The sequence below is a fragment of the Myotis myotis genome, unplaced genomic scaffold (assembly GCF_014108235.1).
Source record: "Myotis myotis isolate mMyoMyo1 unplaced genomic scaffold, mMyoMyo1.p scaffold_m19_p_18, whole genome shotgun sequence".
NCBI lineage: Eukaryota > Metazoa > Chordata > Mammalia > Chiroptera > Vespertilionidae > Myotis > Myotis myotis.
Genome location: NW_023416322.1, coordinates 6,915,389 through 6,931,284, shown reverse-complemented (window position 1 = coordinate 6,931,284; position 15,896 = coordinate 6,915,389). Strand labels below are relative to the sequence as shown.

At 42.8% G+C, this 15,896-nt stretch overlaps 1 protein-coding gene across 1 annotated transcript in view; it reads left to right on the top strand.

The window, feature by feature from the left end:
* SLAMF1 (signaling lymphocytic activation molecule family member 1) overlaps positions 1 to 6,944 on the top strand; it is a 40,660-nt gene extending 33,716 nt beyond the window's left edge. Inside the window, exons 6-7 of the mRNA XM_036344924.1 lie at positions 3,910 to 4,002; positions 5,611 to 6,944. Of these exons, the coding sequence (XP_036200817.1) occupies positions 3,910 to 4,002; positions 5,611 to 5,661 (144 nt within the window). The 3' untranslated portion in view covers positions 5,662 to 6,944. The remainder of the gene's footprint in view (positions 1 to 3,909; positions 4,003 to 5,610) is intronic.
* The last annotated feature ends 8,952 nt before the right edge of the window (positions 6,945 to 15,896 follow it).

Below are 15,896 nucleotides of genomic sequence, written 5' to 3'. Positions count from 1 at the left end.
AGATCTGGTAAAATGATTTTTTTCACTTGTTCTTCTGCAAGAGCTCTTGGCTATTTTAGGTCTTTTTCAGTTTTTTTACTATTTATTTTATTTTATTTTTTAGTTGAATTTATTGGCGTGGCATTGGTTCACAAAGTCATACAGGTTTCAAGCTCAATGAAACATCATCTGCACACTGCATCGTGCACCCACTGCCCCAAGCAAAGTCTTATTTCTTCCCCATTTCCCCTGCCCTTTGCCCACCTCCACCTACCCCACAACCCCTTTCACTCTGGCTATCACCACGCTGTTGTCTGTGTCTATATATTTTTTTAATTCAGTTTGTTGAGTTCCACCTAAGAATCCTGCTGGAATTTTAATTAGTACTCCATTGATCAATTTGAGGAGACCAAACATATTTATAGAGCTAAGTCATTAAACTAAAAAGATGATATAGACTTTTCTTTATTTCAGTCTTGATTTCTGTAAGTGATGTTTTATAACTTTTTGCATGAGAGTAGTTGTACATTCTTCATAATCTGTTATTTGGCATTTGAGCATTTAATGTTTTGGGATACTATCAGCAATGTTATCTTTAAAAAAATTTTTAGTTTCTATTTATTACTGATATATAGGAATACAATTAATTGTTATATATTAACCTTATATTTGCAACATTGCTAAATCATTTATAATCTGCAGACATTTATCTATAGATGATTTTGGAACTTTTTTCTGTACACAATTGTGCCACCTATAAAAAAATTATAGTTTTTATTTTTCATTTTCAATTCACATAACTTTCTTTTTCTTGCCCTGTTTTATTGGCTGAGACATCCCACACAATGCTAAATGGAAGTGATAACAATGGTATCCTTGCATGGTCCCAAACTCAAAAGAAAAATGTTCAATATCTTACCATATATCTTACCATTAAATATGATTTTTGCTGAACATTGTTTATAACTGTCTTTTTATCTGATTAAGAATATTCTCTTCACCCTGGCTAGTGTTCTCAGTGGTTAGAGTATCAGCCACAAACTGAAGGGTCTCTGGTTCGATTTCCAGTCAAAGGCACATACCTGGGTTGCAACTTTGAGTCCTGGCCCCAATCGGGGCATGTGCAGGAGGCAACCAATCTGTGTCTTTCTTACATCGATGTTTCTCTCTCTCTCTCTCTCTCTCTCTCCCTCTCTCTCTCTCTCTCTCCCTCCCTTCCTCACTCCCATGCTCCACTCTCTCTAAAATCAATGGAAAAGATATCTTCTGGTGAGGATTATCAACAACACAAAAGAATTTCTCTTCAAACTATGTAAAAAATTATATAGTAAGTCAAGCACTTATTTAAGACCAATCTATGTACATTTGCTATTTTAAATATTAGCAATAATTAAAATGTATAAAAATGTTGCCCATGAGAGAGAAATATTATCCATGTGCTTAAATTTAAAATAGGTAATTGAATAAGAGGTTTAGTCTTACGTTTGCAAGTGTGGGAACATGAAAGACATGAAGAACTAGTCACATTGACATTTCAAATTAAAAGTCTAAGTTAAGTTGTTAGACAATTGAATACTCTGAAGAGAATGAAGCACTGAAAATTTCTCAATGTAGTTTAAAATCTTTGAAGAGTATAATTTCCCAGAAATTATTAAAATTTGTTTGAATAAAATAAGATTTATAAGCCTGGACTTTCTTTCTTAAGGAGGCATTTGGATTTAACTTGACTACATTGAATATTAATTTTAAAATTAATACAAACTAAAAAATAAGAACAAAAAATATTCTCTTCTAATCCTGGTCTGCTTAGACATTTTATCAAGAATTAATTGATGTTGAATTTTATCAACACTCTGCACCTGTTGATATAATCTTATGATTTTGAAAAATTTATCTTTTGTATTTATCTACTGAACTACACCCATTTGCAAAAGATTAAACCAACTTTGTATTCCTGGAATAGAAGCAATTTAGTCTGGTCCTTTTTGCCAGATTTTATTTGTTAATACTTTCGGATTTTTTTCTGTTTATGTTTCTGAATGAAATTGGTCTGTGTTTTTTTTCTTTCTTGTAATGGTTTTGTTATCAAAGAGTATGCTAACCTCACAAAATAAGCTAGGGTGTGTTGGTTTCCTAGTGCTACTGTAACAACTACAAACTTGGTGACTTAAAACAACCGTATTTAGTATACAGAGGAAGCAGCCAATCAATGATTCTCTCTCATCATTGATATTTCTATCTCTCTCTCCCTCTCCCTTCTTCTCTGAAATCAATAAAAAAAGAAAGAAAATCCCCAGGTAAATCATAGGTACATTGAAGTATGAGAAGCCCTGAGCCACCCAGGCATTTTCAATGCAATTGCCTCCCAATGCAATTCATCCCACATTTGAGCACCTTTCATTTTAGAAAAATCTTTATTACATCGCACAAAAGATTTCCCTAAAATTCCAACCTGGGTTTAAACCTGAAGGACTCTACATGACAAACCCGATTTCTCTTCTACATGGCAGCTCATCAAAACACATGAAGAGAAAGATCATGTTCTACCTGGAACCTTTTCTCCGTCAGGAACCTTTTCCAGTTCCTTACCTCTCCCCTAAGGTGACAAGATTCTAAGTTCTCTCCCATTAGAAACCATGTACTTCAGTTTCGAACCTTGCTCTATATCAGGAAAAGTGGAGAGTAGTTGCCCTAACCGGTTTGGCTCAGTGGATAGAGTGTCAGCCTGCGGACTCAAGGGTCCCAGGTTCGACTCCGGTCAAGGGCATGTACCTTGGTTGCTGGCACATCCCCAGTAGGAGGTGTGCAGGAGGCAGCTGATCGATGTTTCTAACTATCCCTCTCCCTTCCTCTCCATAAAAAATCAATAAAATATATTTTTTTTAAAAAGTGGAGAGTAGCATTAGTCTACACCAGAGTGCCCTACATCCTTGCTGAACGGGTGACTTCCCTGGCATAAAATACGTCCTCTCCATCTTACAGGGTGTGGCCACAATGTACCCTGCCACTGACTTCATCCTGGTGTTGTAGATTGTACTTCAGTCAAAGTGACACCAGCGCTGTTTTGTGGGGAATGCAAAGAAATATAGCCGATTTCTCAAGGAATTGGCCATCTATTTGGAGAAACAATGTTTAAATACGAGCGTGTTAAATTCAGCATACAGTTAAGTGACATAGTGTGTGGAGTAGATTTTAAATAACCGAGGAATTTAGGTAAAGGAGAGGTCATTTTAAGTTGGGCGACCAAAGGAGAAGGGTCTGATGGACAAGTGCTTGGGGGATTCCTGGCTTCAGTCCTTCTTGCATTGTACACATCAGGAAAGTACTAAACCGTTCTGGGCTTTGGCTTGTTCATCTGCGAAATGTGAGTGACAACCGTATTTAGCATACAGAGTGGTTGGGAGACAAATGAAAAGACATGTGAAGAACTTGATAAACTTTAACACACATGTATGTGGTTATTATTAAGTTCCATATTTCATACAGGAAACAGAAGTAGGGAAAAGGCGTGTTAGAGTGTGGGGATGGCATGAAGTCTGCGTGTAGTGGATGATATGAGCCAGGCTCAAATACCATGAGACGGCCTTCTCTTCAGGTGTCCCAGAGAGGGCCACACCGATCTTGGCTCGCTGTAAGGAAGGCCTTTCGCACTTCTGGGAAGCACAAATGATGAGTTAGGCTGGCTCATGAGGTTGTGAGCGCTAAGATGTCACTGTGGAGTGCAGACAAAGCCCCAAGGTTTGAGTTCCAGGGAATTTGGGGGAGAATTTCCACCTGGGAAGGAGGCTGGACCAGATTATTCTCAGGAGTTTTCTAACTCAAAGCTCTTTGAGTCTGTGCTTCTCAGTGGGGAATAACTGAATGATGACTCCATGGATGAGAAATAACTTTGCATTCAGCTAACTTCCTGCTTTATTTGCTTCTCTCTAGTCTGTTCAGAAGAAACCTAATCCCCTGCCAGCTCAGGACCCCTGCACCACCATTTACGTGGCTGCCACAGAGCCTGTCCCAGAGCCTGTTCAGGTGAGGATCTCTGCAGAGAGGGAATCGGAGGAGAGGAAGGGGTGGGACGCCTGCAGAGCTGAAATGAAACAGAGGCCTGCAATGGAAAAGCAGGCCCTCATAAGAAGGTAGCAAGGAGCGGTTGCGGCCTTGGTTGCAGGGCTTCCGGGAACCCCTCCTGGCTGCTGCTCACGTGGGTCATAGCTTCCTCTGCTCCCTAGTGTTTCTCAGAATCCGCTGTATCTTTGATAAAAAATAAAGATTCCTGGAGTTTTCCACCCAGGATTCGGTTCAATCAGAATGCCTATGGCAAGCGACCAGGCAGCTACACATCTAAAAACAACATCCCCCGGGGATCCAGACGCACTTTTAAGTTTGGGGATTGCGCCCTAGCCAGTGTTGCTCAGTGGATAGAGCGTCGGCCTGCAGACTGAAGGGTCCCAGGTTCGATTCTGGCCAAGGGCACATGCCCGGGTTGAGGGCTCAATCCCCAGTGGGGGGCATGCAGGAGGCAGGTGATCAATGATTCTCTCTCATCATTGATGTTTCTATCTCTCTCTACCACTTCCTTCCTCTCTGAAATCAATAAAGGAATTTTTTTTTTTAAGTTTGAGGATTGTGGTTTAAGTCCAGGAGTCCTCAAGTCCAGCTGCGTAACAGAACCATCTGTAAAATGCCTGTGTCTGGGCTCCGTCCCGCCCTATTTAATCAGAATATTTAGTGCCTGAGCGCTGCGTCCATATGGAACCCAGAACAGAATGTGACGCGCAGCCCAGAATGAGCCTCGCCCATGCTACCCCGTCGCAAAATCCGCCTGGGATTCGTTTCACTGGACAGCAAGCTCTCCTTTTACTAAATGGACAGAAATCAATTCTGGGCTGAAACCTTGGCTCTGGCTGTGCTCTATTAAATAAAGCAGTTTAGGAGACGGTGAGGGTTAAAAGGCCACAGACACGCCTACATTTACCCCTCTTCTCCGAAGCTCTCACTGTACACATGCTCTGACTTCAAAATCTTTACAAAATCATGTAGATTTATCATGAAGTTCTCTGGGGAAAGAAAAACAGTGTATTTCACATTTCCTAGAAAAACCTCCTGATTCTTCTCATTTCTGTCCCTTTCTTTCTCGGACGCTTGAATCTCCTCTCTCTGTACAAGGTCTTTGCCCCAAATCCTCACCTCCTCCCCCTGCGTCTCTCCTGCCTGAACCACTAACTCTTTGTAAAGCTCAGGAATTTGGAATTCTCTTAGGTTCTCCAAACTGTGCCCCCTGAGAGCAAGACAAATAGTTTCCTTCTCCTTCTAAGTCAGGAGAAGGGAAGAGAGCAAGGAGGGGAGGGTGCCGGGTTCTGGCCCTCAGATCCCCGGGACAGGTCTCCCCGTCTCCTGAGGGCAGGCGTCCGCTTGGAAAGAGCCCTGGTCCATCTTGCGGGCGGGACAGACAGCTGGGGCTGAGTGCCACCTCCGACAGCGGTGCCTGACCTTGACAGACAGGCCCTGCCTGAGCCAGTCTCTGTCCTACAAGATTTCTGAGGCCCCTCCCTTTTCCTAAGCAGGGCTGTTTCTCTTCATTCCTGTGAAGCTAGAGCCCGTCCCCCCACTCACAGACGCCCTCTGTTTTGCCCCCAGGAGCCGAGCTCCATCACCGTCTACGCCAGTGTGACACTGCCAGAGAGCTGACACCACAGACCCGGCGAAGGGCTGGCGGAAGGAGGCCGGAGGAGCCAAAAGAAACACTGAACTTGGCCCCAGGCCTCAAGTTCTTATGATACTCTACACACCTGCACTCCTCGGATCAGCTCCCTGGGGATGTCGCTTCCACACCCACCCGTGACAGGGACAAGCAAGGGAAGTTTCCCGCGCACTTAGCCTGCTGTGCAGGGCACAGGCCCAGGACAGGTTTCCGTGTCTGTAGTGGGAGTGGATAAGGAAAGCCAAGGGCAGAAAGCCCGCAGATAGAGCTCGGAGCTCAGGCGCTGGCCAGCAGCAGAGCCCGGAACCGGTTCCACTCTGGCTGCCTGTTCTTGGTTCTGGGAGCTGCTCCCGGTCACCAGGCAGGCCTGCTCCAGGCTCTGTGCCCCCAGGTCCTCTCTCTGGATGAGCAATGAAGGATGAGTTCCTTATTCTATGTAAAACACTGTGACAAAAGAAGCTAAAGAGTCAATAAACTGGCAACATGGCTTTGAGGTCTCCGGAGCTTTGAATAATGGAATGAAAATCATCTAAGATTCTTAAAAAGCATAGTTTTAAGAATGTGCAAAAGGTGGGTGCTCAGATTTAAAGAAAGTGGCGAGTATTTGTATTTGATGATGCCGTTACAAAGGAATTTGTGGTCATCAGAACTTATTTTAGGGTGATTTTTCACTTCCCCAAATTATTTTTAAATTCTAGTTCTCTGTTTGCTCCGTTGAGCAACAAATCTGGAGCTTCAGCTAAGGCTTGTCAACATTATTCTGAACTCGTTTTACGTCCGCGGCCTCGCATCACCAGAGCCTCTAGCAGGAACTTCCTAACCCCTTGCGCTGAATCTATCCTGAAGTAGAAAATTAACATATTTCAGCCCCACAGTTTCAAGGAATTGAATGCTTAATAAATTGCAGGCTGCAGACAGAGAGCTTCTTTCATAAAGTCCTATTTTCTTCCTATTCTCTTGCTTTCAGACATTCCTTCCTCAACGGAAGCCCTTCCTCTTTCCGACAGGCGCTTGTATGACACTAAGAAAGCACCGGCTGGCTGTCTTTCAACCATGTCACGAGGGTCCCAACGTCCCGGCTCAGAACGCTGAGGTCCTTGTCACCTTGTACCGCCTCTGTTCAGTCCATTCGGACGTTAGTTCTGTTGCTCGGTGTAGCTCATTCCCTGGTAGCGATTTTGGTAAGAGTTCTTAGCTGTGATCAACAGAAACTGGTCTGGATTTTGTTTTAATATATTTTTATTAATTTCAGAGAGGAACGGAGAGGGAGAGAGAGAAAAAAAAAACATCAATGATGAGAGAGAATCACTGATTGGCTGCCTCCCGGGCACGTGCCCTTGACCGGAATCAAACCCGGGACCCTTCAGTCCGCAGGCCGACGCTCTACCCACTGAGCCAAACCGGCTAGGGCTGGATTTTATTTCATTTTTTTAATGTAGACAAGGATTCTACTGAAAAGATATCGCAGGGGCTTCTGTAAAGCCATGCTTTGAAAAGGAGCAGGAAGCAGGAAGACATCGTCTGTGGCCAGAGCCACAGCCCAGATCACAAACCCAGCTCAGGGGTGGCAATGCTGAGCACCAGTTGGGCTCCACCACCCCCCCCCTACCTCCTGCCGCCGCTGGATTGGAAACTCCTTCTGCTGTTGGCTCTGGCTGAACCACAGTGACTGCTCCAGGGCCCTTATTCACCTCTCCGCCTCTATTTTCTAATCCAGAGCCCGAGCCCGGGTGGCCAATCACAGGCCACTCTCCCATGTTCCACTCCAAGGGAGGCTGGGAGTTGAATACCTGCCATCTTCTCCTTGTACAGTCATAGGTGGGATCTGCCTCTTATGAGTCAGCAAATTCCCCAAACATAAGCAGTGGAATTCAATGCTGGGCGGGCAAAAACAAAACAAAAAAGTGTTCACGACATCACCTTTGTCTAACCTCGGGCTGTCTGAGCAATCTCTCCTTTACAACTCAGGTTGTCCCAGCAGGTTCGTTTTCAGCACTTGGCTTTTTCCTGCGGCTAAATTCTATGCTGGAAGGGCAGGAGCAAAGGGGGAAAGGAGAGGCTAATCCCTCAGAGTTTCCTGTCTCAGATCAACACCTCACTGGGGAGAGGGGCCGTGTCTTGGAGTCTTTGCGCCACCCTTCCAATGACTGGGAAAGCAGACACCCCTCCGTGTTCCCCAAAGGCGAGCTGGAGCGTTCCTTTTCCTTGGGCTTAAAAAATAAAAGTAAAACTGATACTTCAGAGTCTGATTTCCCCGTGTTTCTTCTCTAATGTTGTTTTCTGAATAAGCACATCTGAATTCTGGAGAACTCAGGAGGAAAAGACTCATTTTTCATCTGAAGGGACTGCTGTTCTGCAGTACAACCTTGCACGATCTCAAGCCTCTTGAAGGACACTTTCTCTAGTTAAATAACCCAGATGTGATTGGTAAAGGGTGCAAACGCTGACTGAGAAACCACCCATTACAGTAAGTGACTTCTCTTCCTGCAGTTCTTGTTTCTACCTCCAGGAAAGGAAGAAAATACAGACAGTTCATCCAGGAAATTGTACTCGTGTCTTGTGATGCCGACAGGATTCATGACCCAGTAGTATGGCCAGGCGTGCCGCATGGCCCTGTGTCTCTGTCGCTGTAGTGATGTAATACTGGAGGTGGCTGCTTTGACTGGATGAGTGGTGAGATGGTCCCTTCCCTAGGGGATGTGCCCTCCTCACCAAAGTCAGGAGCCCCCTTCCACATGGAAAAGAGAACTGTGTTGAAAGGATTGTTTAACTTCTGTCACTGCCAGAGGAATTGCCTTTCCCAGACTTCTCCAATTCCCCCTGTGGAGCAACGCAGAGCAGGTTTCTCAGCTGCAGCAGTGTGGACATTTTGGTCCAGATAATTGTTTTCATGGCTGCCCCATGCATTGCATGATGTTTAGCAGATGCCAGTAGCACATCCCCTGTCCCTGATCAAGACAATCAAAAATGTCTCCAGCCCTTACTGGTTTGACTCAGTGGATAGAGCGTTGGCCTGTGGACTCAAGGGTCTCAGGTTCAATTCCGGTCAAGGGCATGTGCCTTGGTTGCGGGCACATCCCTAGTAGGGGTGTGCAGGAGGCAGCTGATCGATGTTTCTCTCTCATCAACATTTCTAACTCTCTATCCTTCTTCCTTCCTCTCTGTAAAAAATCAATAAAATATATATATTTTTTAAAAATGTCTCCAGCCATTGCCAAATGTTTCCTGGTGGGGGAAATCTTCCCACTGACTGAGAATCTTGAATCTAAAACCATACTACCTAGTGATCTTTGTGTAGACTAACTATACTTCTATATACCAACAGGTAGAGCTCTCAAACATCACATTTTTAAAAAATACATATTTTTTTTATTGATTTCAGAGAGGAAGGATGGGAGAGAGAGATAGAAACATCAATGATGAGAGAGAATCACTGATCGGCTGCCTCCTGCACGCCCCACACTGGAGGATTAATCCCACAACCCGGGCATGTGCTTTGACTGGGAATCAAACCATGACTTCTTGTTTTATAGGTCAATGCTCAACCACTGAGCCACACCTGCCAGGCCAAAAATAACATTTTTTAAATCCACACCTGAGGATATGTTTAGAGAGAGGAAGGGGCATGGCTTACACCTGCCAATATTCCCAAGGTTATCTAAATATTAGAGTTGCCATATAACTTTTTAAAAATATTGATGTCCAAACCCTACCTCAAACCCAAATGAAATCTTGGTTGAGATCTATATAGAACCACCAACTTAGAGGCCCACCCCTTTCTCTAACTCCCTGGTTAAGCATCCTACAAGCCTCCCCTCAAATTCTCTCCCACAGCAGTTATGCACGTTCCATTGTGAAAAAGTTCCAATGGGAAAGTTATCGCACATTCTTCACAGAAAGGATTTTGTGAAGGATTCCATACAGCAACCACAAGAGGGAGCTGTGGCAATGCTACAGTCCACCCCCCACATCCATCCACAACACCACTTCTCTTGCATCTAAAAGATGAGAACTTAGTCACAGACTTGCTGAAACCGCCTGGATTCTCGTTAGTCTACAACAATTACAGACTGGTAGGAGAGTTGAACCCTCCCCTTAGACATAAGGAAACCCAGTGTGGGCTGATGACAGATTCTAATCAAAGTTAACTGCAGTAAGTTTATTTCACAGAAGATGCCTAGTTCTACTCAGTGTTTCACTCATTCAACAAATAGTTATCACGTTCCTACTAAGTGTTAGAGTGTGCCACCCAGTGGGAGATACAAGGAATAGAAGCAATTGAAATGTTATTCAATAGGAAGACAAGCACGTGATCTACTGGGGCTTGAATAACATTCCTGCCGGGTCCTGACACCTCATCCCTCACTCACTCTACCTCATGAGGAAGAGTGCATGGGCTGTTTTGTGAATTTGGAAGATGAGCTGAACAAGTCCAATTCAGTTCCTTCTGAGCTCTCTTTCTTGGGACCAGCCTGTCTGTAAGATGCACATGTTCTTGTCTACTCATCCTGCTCACAAGAGCGGGATGTCCTCTTACTGGGTGTTATGGGTTGGCTCAACGAGATAGACCACCGACTCAGAATTTAAATTTAAGAGCCTTTATTAAGCTGGCCAGCTGACCACGGCGCCTATCTCCCCCTCTGGGAGCTTCGGAGCATGTGGCAGAGATCAAGGGTGCAGTATGATCCTTTATAGCAAAACAGTGTTACCTTAGAAGGTCACAGAAATTTCATAAGCACAAAGGGGAGGTAAACGGAGTCACACCTGGCTGGAGCATATCATAACATATTGTTTTTCTAAGACAATCTAGCAATTTTTCTCCCATGGCTTCTAACCCTGACACAATCCTTCTCCATATCCTGACACAATCCCTCTCCATGCGTCAGTCCCCCCTCCCAGCACATTCAGTTTCTCATGTTTCATTTCCTCCCCTTAGCACATTCTGTAACCTTCTGTAACCCTTCCATGGCTCAGTCCCACACCCTGTAACACTGGGCACAGGTCCTGGGATTGCCTCCTCCTTTTCCCCTTTCTCCTCTTTCTTTCCGCCTTACTTCATCGTCATTATAACAACACTAGTAGCCAACATTTATTGGCTGTTTGCTAAGTGCCAGCGATGGTCCTGAGTGCTAATCATGCATCAGCTCACCTAACGCCACATTTGCCAATCAGTTTCAACAATAATAGAGCTAACCCCGCTTTCCCACCTTTATGACTTCTGTCTATGTCAAAACTGTTTCCAAACTCAGGAGAAGAGCAGGTATCATTTATTGTCCCCTCCCCAAAATCCCACCACTTTCTCCTACTCCCTGGTTAAGCATCCTACAAGCCTCCCCTGAAATTCTCTCCCACCGCAGCTAGACATGTTCCATTGTTAAAAAGCTCCAGGCGGAAAGTTATTGCACATTAAAATCCTCCTTCCTGAAACTTGCCTATTTTCATCCTGGTTCTTCTCTCTGAATAGTCTAATTCTTCTTCCATATGACGATTTTTCCAACATATGAAAAGAACTGTCATTTCTAGCTGACCTTTGATTGTGGACAAGTCACTTGACCTCCCAGTTCTCATGTCTTCACTAGTTTAAGTGAAATGCTGGGAAAGTGAACAAGATGATTTCTAAGGTCTCCTTTTCCTAAAAGTATATGGTTTCTAAGTCTCCTTCCCTTCAGTTATCTATCATATGACGTTCCCCTTACATGCCCCTCCACTGTCCTGACTGCTCTCCTCCAAACACAATAGGGTTTGTCAATTCCTTTTCAAAATTGATTTAAGTTCAGTTGGTGTACCATATTATATTAGTTTCAGGTACAATATAGTGATTCCACATTTATATGCCTTACGATGTAATCACCACACTAAGTCTAGTAGTCATCTGTCCCTGTGCTAAGTTATCACAATATTATTGACTATGTCCCTCTTGATCTTTTTCACCTCTCCCTACCCCTCCCCTCTGGCAACCATCAGTTGAGAAAGATAAATACCATATGATTTCACTTATATATGGAATCTGAAAAACAAAAATAGACTCATAGAAAGAGAGATCAAATTGTCCATGCTTTTTGAAATCTGCTACTCAAGACTGAATTCTACTTCCGATGTTAAATACACCAATGCAGACAAGGTTAGAATTATATTCCATGATATGAGAAATATGCAATCATTTTTGTTTTTAAGTTGGATTTCAGGTCCACAAAAATAGATTGATACAATTAATACCATGGTCCCCTGGGTCCATGTTTCATTTTTATTTTGTTCTATTTTTCCCCTTCACAACACATCCTTATTCTTTTCCTGCTTCCCATTACCATGTCCTTGAATAGACACATTCTCATCTATCTCATGTGTGCCCTTTTAGTCCATTGTCTATACATTTGTGTGTGTGTTTGGGGGGGGGGGTATGTTTATAGGTATATATGGATATCTAGAATTGTTTTCAAGTTACATATAGAGACATTCTGTTCTCAGTTTTGTTTTGTGCTTGCTGCTCAATATTGTATTTTTTTAGATCTTTCCAGGTTGATACTTGTAGCTTTAATTCAATTTTTCTGACTACTCTATAGTATTACATCCTATAGACAGGCTACATTTTAATTTATCAATTTCCTTGTTGATAGATATTGAACTTTACAAACAATGCTATGATGAACAACATTGTACCTGTCTTTTTAAACCTCTTTTGCTACCCATATAAAGGATTCTCTGAGTAGTTTTCAGGTTGGAATTGCTGGAGTCATAAATTATGCAAATACTCAACTCTGTAAAAGTATGTAACTGTCCTGAAAAATTTATACTCCCACTGACAATTCATTAGAGTTTCTTTTTTACCCCCTTCCTCTACAGCACTTGATATTACCTGATATTTTTGACCATTCAAGAATGTGACATAGCACAGTTGTTTTAATTTTTATTTCTCTTATTCTTAATGAGGGACAGTGCATCTCTCCAGATGTTTATTTGCAGTTCCAGCTTCCACTTTTATGAATTGCTTATGCACATTATTGACTCATTTTCCCACTAGATAATGTTTGTTCTTGATAATATTCAGTTTTTTCCTGTATATTTGGGATATTAAGTCTTAGTTGGTTATGTATACCTCTTATTTTAACATATTTTTATTGAATTCAGAGAGGAAGGGAAAGGGAGAAAGAAACATCAATGATGAGAGAAACATAAATTATTGATTGGCTGCCTCCTGCATGCCTCCTACTGGGGATCAAGCCCGCAACCCGGGCATGTGCCCTGACCAGGAATCGAACCGTGAACTCCTGATTCATAGATTGATGCTCAACCACTGAACCATGCTAGCCGGGGGACGTATACCTCTCTTTTAAAAGTGGGTACAGTGTCTTTTACTAAGCAGAAAACTTAATTTGATGTAGTCATCATTTCTTCCCTTTATTATTTGTAGGGATTTTATATCTTGGTTTAAAATTTTTTCTTACTCTCAAGGTTATAAAGATATCCTTTTATATAATTATCTAATAGTTTTAGTATACTCAATTTATTTTTTTCACTTTATATTACATCTTGCAAATCTTTATTTTTTTGCCATCTAATCATTTGTTATTTTTTAATTACAGTTGACATACATTATTATATTAGTTTCAGGGGTACACCCCAGTAATTTGACATTATATAACTTACTATGTGATCATCCCAATAAACCTCACACCCATATGACACCATACATAGTTATTAGAATATTATTGACTATATTCCCCATACTGTATTTTACATCCCATAACTATTCTATAACAACTAATTTGTATTTCTTAATCCCTTCACCTTTTTCACATAACCCCCTGACCCCTCCCATCTGGCAACCATCAAAATGTTCTCTGTATGTATCTACAAGTCTGTTTCTGTTGTGCTTTTTAGTTTATTTTGTTTTTTAGATTCAATTGTTGATAGATATGTATTTATTATTCATATTTTTTTTATCTTTTTGTTTCTTCTTTTTAAAGAAGACCCCTTATTTCATAAACTACTGGTTTGGTGGTGATGAACTTCTTTAGCTGTTTTTTGTCTGGGAAGCTCTTTATCTGTCCTTCCATTGTTAACTAGAGATCTGGTGCACAAATTCATGCACCAGTGGGGTCCCTCGGCCTGGCCTGCAGGATCGAGCCAAAAAGGGCTCTGTGACATCCCCTGAGGGGTCCTAGATTGCGAGAGGGTGCAGGCCAGGCCAAGGGACCACACCAGTGCAGGATCAGGGCCAGGGAGGGATGCAGGAGGTTGGCCAGCCCGGGAGGGACCACCGGAAGGCTCCAGGGAGTGTCCGACCCATTTTGCTTAGTCCCAATGGGATAGAACCCAGCAGCAAGCCAACCTATTGGCCGGAGCGTCTGCCCCCTGGTGGTCAGTGCATGTCATAGCAAGCTGTTGAGTGGCCTCAGCATATCCTTAGCATATTACACTTTGATTGATTGAACAGCCAACCAGACAACCGGACACTTAGCAATTAGGCTTTTATTATATATAGGATGATAGCTTTGGTGGGTAGACTAATCTTGGTTATAGGTCCTTGCTTTCCACCCTTTTGAATATTTCTTGCCAATCCCTTCTGGCTTACAAAGTTTCTGTTGAGAAATCAACCAACAATTATGGGTGCTCTCTTGTAGGTAACTAACTACTTTTCTCTTGCTGCTTTTAAGAATTTCTCTTTGGCCCTAACTGATTTGGCTCAATGGATAGAGCATCGGCCTGTGAACTGAAGGGCCCCGGTTTCGATCCCAGTCAAGGGCACATGCCAGGGTTGCGGGCTTGATCCCCAGTGGAGGGCTTGCAGAAGGCAGCCAATCAATGATTCTCTCTCATCATTGATGTTTCTATCTCTCTCTTCCTCTCCCTTCCTCTCTAAAATCAATAAAAAATATATATTTTAAAAAGAATCTCTCTTTGTCTTTACCCTTTTGAATTTGAATTACAATGTTTCTTAGTGTGGGTCTCTTTGGATTCATCTTTTTTGGGACTTTCTGCCCTTCCTGGACTTCTATGTTTATTTCCTTCACCAGGTAAGGGAAGCTTTCTCTCTAGTCCCTTCCTAGTGCCACTTTCTCAGCAAAATTCTGGAAAGAATGGACATTATTGGGCAAACAATTTGTTTTTGCTTCAGAAGCTCTTCTAGATTCCAGTCTGTCTTATCAGCCCATACTATCATGTACATTTCATCAACTTTGTCCTTCTTCTCAAAGTCTCTGTTTATGGCAGGCTCTCTCTTCTATTGGTCTGTACCCAGACCAGCCTCCTGACCCAAGTCTTTTGGGTTTTTTTAAAATCTTTATTGCTGAAAGTATTACAGATGCCCCTTGCAATCGTTTTTCCATTGACCCTCTCCATTGCACACCTGTCCCGCCCAGGCCTTCAGCACACAATTGTTTGTGTCCACGGGCTATACATTGTTGACTTGATGATCACCATTCTGACAAGTTTGAGGAAATACCTCATTGTCATTTTAATTTGCATCTCTTAGATGATTAGTGATTTTGAGCATTTTTTTATATGTCTCTTTGCCTTCTGTGAATCCACTTTGGAGTAGTGTCTATTTAGTTCCTTTCCCCATTTTTAAATTGGATTCTTTATCTTCCTTTCATTGAGCTGTATGACTTTCTTATATATGTGGGAAATTAACCACTTATCAGATGTATCATTGGCAAATATGTTCTCCCATGCAGTGGGCTCTCCTTTCATTTTGTTGATGGTTTCTTTTGCTGTGCAGAAGCTTTTTGTTTTTATGTAGTCACTGTAATGTTTAATCTGAGATGTAAGATTTAATCTGACTGAAACCAATAAGTTTACCAAGACAAGCAGGGTAAGAGTGAAAGATTGCGTTTATTGAAAGCTCTCGGGTGAGGTCCCGCAGTCCGGGAGCACAGGCCGGGGGGGGGGGGGGGGGGGGGGGGCGGGTGGAATCACACCCGCCTATACCTGGCAGAGCTTCTTTATGCTGCTGTTGGACCAATCAGGTTTATCTGAGGTAGCTTGTGGCGGGTGATTTATGAGCGGGAAGTTTGCGCAGTTGCACCCTGGCCATCCTGAGAAGTCTCAGATGGTCATTTATTGTCCATCAGGAAGTTAGCACAGCAGGATGTGAGCACAACTGTGGCTCGGTCATTCTGGGTTGTTTGTCCAACTCAGTGGGTGGGATCGGGAAAGTCCCTATTTTCCCAGCCCCAGACTTTACAGTCACATTTATTTTCTCCGTAGTTTCCTTTGACCTAGG